The following is a 6000-nucleotide window of genomic DNA, read 5'->3' on the forward strand; positions in this document are numbered from 1 at the left end:
ATAGCTTCACTCTTTCTCGGCCTCCCCTTCTCTTTCACAAAAGGGCTGTGTGTCAGGCTAACCAGGCCAGAGCAGCCGCAGCCTACTTAAAAATGGATTTGGGAGATGGCGGTGGGAGCTGCACCTGCATACAGTGCTACAGATTAATAATAGATTGCTATCGGGGGCCCAGATGATGAGGAGTAGGAGGAGGAGGAGGAGGAGGAGGAGGAAATGCTCCTGCCTGTAGCTGCCAGCCTTTTAAGAGCACTTAAGCAGATGAGTGGAAGATGTTAGGTGGGCAGAAAGCTAGCGTGCTCCGCAAGAGGACAGGAGGCGAACAAAGGTTTGCCATGCTAGGCGGGGAAAAGAAAAAAGGAAGAGTGAGGATGTTGCTGACATGTTTTCCAGACGACAAGCAAGTCAGTCGACTTTTGCCGCGTGAAAGGCGGGAGAGCCGCCGACCGACTCGAAAAACCAAAAATGTGGTTCTAAAGGCGACAAAGCGACATTCCAGTCGTGCCTGATGGGAATTTTGATGCATTGTAAACAGGGCTCTAAATTAACACCCGCCAACCCGCCAAATGCGGGTGAAAATACATTTTGGCGTGTATTAAAACAAAAAACTCACTAGCCAGCTTGGCCGGTGATAAATGAGGCCCTCTACCATCTATTTCGCGGGACGCGTGATCGTGGTTTCTATGGGAACCCGCACAGCGCGTGCTCTCACTGGTCAAACAGGCTTCCCGGGGCGTTGCGTGAGCGTTGGCGTATTTGGTCCTTCCTGCACGCGACGAGTAATGAAATGTTGGGATAATTTTTGTATGTACTTAAGTTCCCAACTTCATTGTAAGATTAATTTAAACCTTTGGTTAATAAAATGAATGAATGAATGAATTCAGTTGCTCTCATAATCTGTCTTTTTTGCACGGGAAAAAATGTGGCTAGTGGAAATTCTTATTGGCTGGTAACTTCAGAAACTCGATCAAAAAAGTTCATTTAGAGCCCTGATTGTAAAACGTTTGAAAGCCCAAAAATTAACATATTTTTTTCATAGCAACAATAACTTGAGAGTTAAATTGACAGAATAATAGTGAAATATACTTCTTCTTTTAGTTTTTTTAAAACGTGACTCAGCATGGATGAATAGTGCATTGCGGGCGACGCTTTCCCTCCCGTGTTCATTTATTATTTATCTCCGAATATTTAAAATGACACTGCATAAGAGGGGTCAATTAATTATTTTGTTTAGATCATTGATTATTGATATGTGTAATGGATCTACAGTAGCCGACAGAAACACAACAGCGAACTTTATGAAGCCATACGTCGACGCAGAGATCTATATCAAAGGTGATAAAAATGTGTCTTTTTCTGCTGTTATATATTCATATTAAAAGGCCTTTGCGATGCGTGCTGCTGTGTCACTCTGACGTAGATTCATCTTGACAAGGCAGACACTAGATGAGAGAACGAAAGGGGAGAGAGCCTGTCTGGATTCCCTTTGAACCCCGACTTGACAAATGCCAAATTTAAGAAAGAAATGGGCTCAGAAAGATAAAACGGGGGAAAGGCTAATACACAAATATTTCTCCATGCTGTCAAAGGCAAAAGCAGTGATGTAATTCTTTTCCTGCTTCTTTCATGTGATGTCCATAAAGGAACCCTAGAAGAACACCTCAAAGAAAACAATTATTTCCTATTAGATGTTGTCAGATCTAATTCCACGCAGGATGTAGTCCGACCGTGTTGTGTTTCAGCATGGCCTTGTGTTTCTCTCCTCAGATCACGGCAGCCCTGGAGCAAGACGAACAGGCAAGGAAGCAGAGGTTGTCCTACAAGGTGGAGCAGCTCATCTCTGCCATGTCGCTCGAGAGCTGAGAGCGACCGAGAACGAGAACGAGAGAGAGAGACAGGACCACGATCTCTACAGGACCTCCCAAAATGAAAAAAAAATGAAAAAAGGTCCCGCATTACTTATACCTCTCATTGTGGGAGCTAGAACCATGAACCAGACCTGGGACCTCCCTGCATCCACAGCTGGACAGACATACAACTGCTTTAGTTTGTAATTCTCCCACCTCCTTCCATGATGGCGCCAGTTAAGGGGCCAACGAACTTAAGATAGAGGGGCCCTGCAGCTGGAGCTAATAATGACATAAGGAAGGAACATCAGCGGGGAAAGGCAACAACATGGCTTGTATTTATTATTATTTTTTTTGTTTGTTTGTTTCTTTTTCTCAAAGGATATTTTCTCTCAGTTTGACAGGAAATTGTACGTCGTCGTGTGTGGGTGGGTGTGTGTGTGCGCGGGCGTGTGCATGAGTGTGTGTTTGTGCCGTGCTGGAGAAGACTGCCGGAGAGCAAAAAACAAAAAACGGAGAAACAGATTTATTCACTCAGTCAGAAACACGTCTGAGTGTGAAATGGAGATTAGGAAGAAGAAAAGAAGAAGAAGAGCAGATCTCATGTTGGACAGCGCGTTCAGATTTCTCAGATTTTATTTTTGTACTTGTACATTTGAATATTATCAGTTGCAGTCGAAATATCCACCCAGGATCCCACATAAGTGTCGTTGTATAAAAAGACATAACGAGTGTAACACTACAGCGGCGGTAGTGTGGTTTGTAAAACAGGCCATGGTCCACATCTTCTCTCCTCAGACTGATGCGTCACATGACACGGACACGGGAAAAACCTCTGCTCTTTATCCAATCAGAAGTGTACAGGAAAACATGAAAACTCATCAATGGAACTCCAACTCTGTGGTGGTCAAACAGTTCAGCCAGCATGCTTGCACCTAAAACTTGAGGATGACGGCGATGAAGTCTATAGTGTATTTTTAGGAGATGACCTTAAATCAACATCACTCTGTTTTGTTTTTTTTTGTCAGCAGTTAGGTCATCTGTGTATGTACCGGTTGCCAATCAGTGTATGTGAATGTACAAATGTTTTTATGTTTTAATGATTTGTTCGTCTGTTTGTTTGTCTGTCTATTTGAGTTTTGCAAACAGAAAAAGCGGGCTCAGTTGAACTGAAGCTCCGTAGATATTTGCAGTAGCCCGTCAAGTGAACAACTCCATTTGTCCGTCCTGGCTCCACCCGGCCCATCCAACCGCTTCCCGAAAATTATTTACCCGTAAATCACATTACTGCTAAAGGGGAGGAGAGCGCGTATCGTCTGCACAGACCAGACGAGAGCACTCTGTTATATAACCACAGTTTGTATCTCTTTGGGAACAACTTTATGTGTACTTTGCATGCATGCTGTCACACATCTGAAGTGTTCTAAGGGTCCATATTTCTTTTTTTTTATTTTTTATCAAGTGCCAATGAAGCATGCCAGCCCGAGTTTGTTGGCCAGTTGAGATGTCAACTGACGGGGAGATCTCACCCGACCACCACCACCACCACCCGTTTTTCCTCACACAGACTATAAGAAGCCTATCTATCTGCGTGGGTCTAGTTTTTTTGACCAAGTGCCAAAAGATCCTGTCGAAATTGTTCACTAATGTGTCAAAACAAAAAAAACAAAAAAAAAAAAAAATCGGTTTATGCTTTACAGAGGGAGCAAAACTTCTCGTATTTGGAGAGTAGAGCCGGTTAAAGTTGAAGCTTGCGTAACTGGAACGGCGAGTTTTTTGGAAACTCGTGAAAGGTACGAAACATAAGCGGGAGAAAGGAGATCTACGTTTAAAAAAAACAAAAACAAAAAAAGAGTATGTTTCATGTCATGTGGATGCGTCTTAAACCAAAATGTCACGAGCTTAAAAGGATGATGTAACCTTCCAACCTTCTAGCTGGATGACGACAAACTGTAGATCCCATCCTCCGGACAGGCGAGGTCATTTTCTTCCGAGATATATGTTTGCTTGTTGTTTACATCAAGTACTTGAACATAGGTAGAATAAATAAAAATTCAAAAAAAGGTTTGCACAGTATACTGCAGTTGTGTGCGTTGAGAGCATGACAAACACCAGTAGTGGGTGAAAGGTGCTTCTTTTCTCTGTGGCCTTAGATACCCACCTGCTTAGTGTTCCTGATCTTATTAGTCGTCGACTCGGCAGCACAGTCCGTTCCCTGCTTTTTTTTTTTTTTTTAGTGATACCTGGCCCCTGGATCCTTTTTGCTGAGAACTGTCTTAGCGAGATAAAGTTAAAAAAAAAAAAAAAGGAAAGGTGAAGAGGGTACGACCCGGGCTCAGGCAGACATTGCCTCGCTCAGCACTCGGCTCGCCTGAGCCGTTTGAAGAAGAAGTGTCGAGAAATGAGGAGAGGGAGGGAGAAGAGGTAGAAAGAGAGAGAGAGAGAGAGAGAGAGAGAGAGAGAGAGAGAGAGAACCCCTTTAGCTCTAGTTTCCTGCTCCGGGTTTTGAAGCTGCTCTTTGATCTGAGTCGGTTGTGTGCACAGTATGATCAGGAGATGGAAAAAAAAAACATCAAACTAACAGGCGAGGAGAAATATAGGATGAGACATGCTATTACTGTGTCTGGCCAGTGGGGGCAGAGGTGGGGACGAGTTGTCGTGATTTGTTCCCTCGTCTGAAAAAAGCACCTTGTCACTCCCTATAATAAACATCTATCGGTACACAAAGGCGCACTTATACAGTACACACACACACAACATAAAGCTTCTTCCTTTTGATTAAGGTGTCTTCCCAATTTCAGCAAATAGAATTGTATCCTCCTTCATACCTCACATTGCTTGTATGGAGTAATGCTTTTTATCATTTTAACTGGACCTAAATGCCTTTTTTGTGTGTGTGTGTTTTTCTTTTTTTTGCAAGACAAAGAAGAATTGTGACAAATGTAATCAGAGGCACACAAATTGTTTGGAGAGTGGCTTTGATTTATTTTTTCCTCTCAGAGATCGTTTATATCAGGATTTTCCTTTTTTGTCTTGCGTGAGATTTTATTTTTTTGCATGCGTTTTTAATTCCCGGTTTAATCTCCGCCTGGTATTCCGTATCGATCCGCGCCGTCATTTAAATCGAACTGCGATTCTTCTTCCCACTTGTACACTCGTCTGAAATCACAGCTGAATGCACCTTTTTTTTATGTGAAAGAGATTTTGTTTTGTTTTTTAAATTACTAGATATAGCTCGTTTCCATGCTGTAACACTTATTTCTGGGACTATTTTGATTCAGTTTGAACTGAGAAAAGTTTGTTTACTCTTTCTGCAGCGCAGAATCCCGTTTGACTGCCAGTTGATGTGAGATGTGGAGAGACGCTCACGAACACACAACCTCATTTCAGCTCGAGCTGATTGCTAACTGAAGATGCGTGGTGCACTTTTTTTTTCAGTCTAAACGTGGAGCCGAAAAAGACGGTGTTGTGTTTTTTTGACTGGCACGTGTCATTCCTTATACAACATTTCACATTTTATCAGCCTTTATTTTATTTTTTTATTTGCTTTACGGCAGATGAATTGAAATCCAGATCAATGTATTACTCTCAAAGTCAAAATATCACCAAGTATAAAACGAGTATCCTTCCATTTTAAACACATTGTAAACAAACCCTTTGTAGACACTGGAGTTCTGTAAAATAGTAATTACTGGCAATGATGATGACGATGATGATGATGATGATGATAATAATAATGGCTGTCTGTTCTTCTTGTTTTATAAAAGTGTTGTGAAAATTGTAAGAAACTTAAAGTATTTAAAAAAAAAAGGTTGTTCTCTTGTTTTGTTTTGTTTTTTATTTGCTTTGGTTTTGTTATGATAATATATTATTGTGTACCTATTGTAAATATGAAGCACACCTATTTTGCAAGCCAAGGATTCACTTTGTACTGTTGTTATATATAAATAAACTTTGCTGGTTAAAAATTGCATAGAGCCAAAATCTGGAATCATGTCTTTTTGTCGAGAGGAGGGAATCACACTACACTTCCCATCATGCTTTAGGGGATGTAAACAGAAACAGCTGCCTGTGTTTGTGAACTATCACAGGCAGCGCCGGTCCTGGTCACATTTGCGCCCTGGGCGAACCGCCCACCCCCGGAGTGAACATTTTC

At 41.9% G+C, this 6000-nt stretch overlaps 1 protein-coding gene across 2 annotated transcripts in view; it reads left to right on the forward strand.

Annotated features, from left to right (window-relative positions):
* The window catches only part of plxna2 (plexin A2), a 160747-nt gene extending 154961 nt beyond the window's left edge, over positions 1 to 5786 (forward strand). For both annotated transcript variants that reach the window (XM_019273879.1, XM_019273878.2), the window contains exon 32: positions 1765 to 5786. In XM_019273879.1, coding sequence (XP_019129424.1) covers positions 1765 to 1860 — 96 coding nt within the window. In that variant the 3' untranslated portion in view covers positions 1861 to 5786. The remainder of the gene's footprint in view (positions 1 to 1764) is intronic.
* Positions 5787 to 6000: the final 214 nt, after the last annotated feature.

Source organism: Larimichthys crocea, chromosome XV (genome assembly GCF_000972845.2).
Source record: "Larimichthys crocea isolate SSNF chromosome XV, L_crocea_2.0, whole genome shotgun sequence".
NCBI classification, from domain to species: domain Eukaryota; kingdom Metazoa; phylum Chordata; class Actinopteri; family Sciaenidae; genus Larimichthys; species Larimichthys crocea.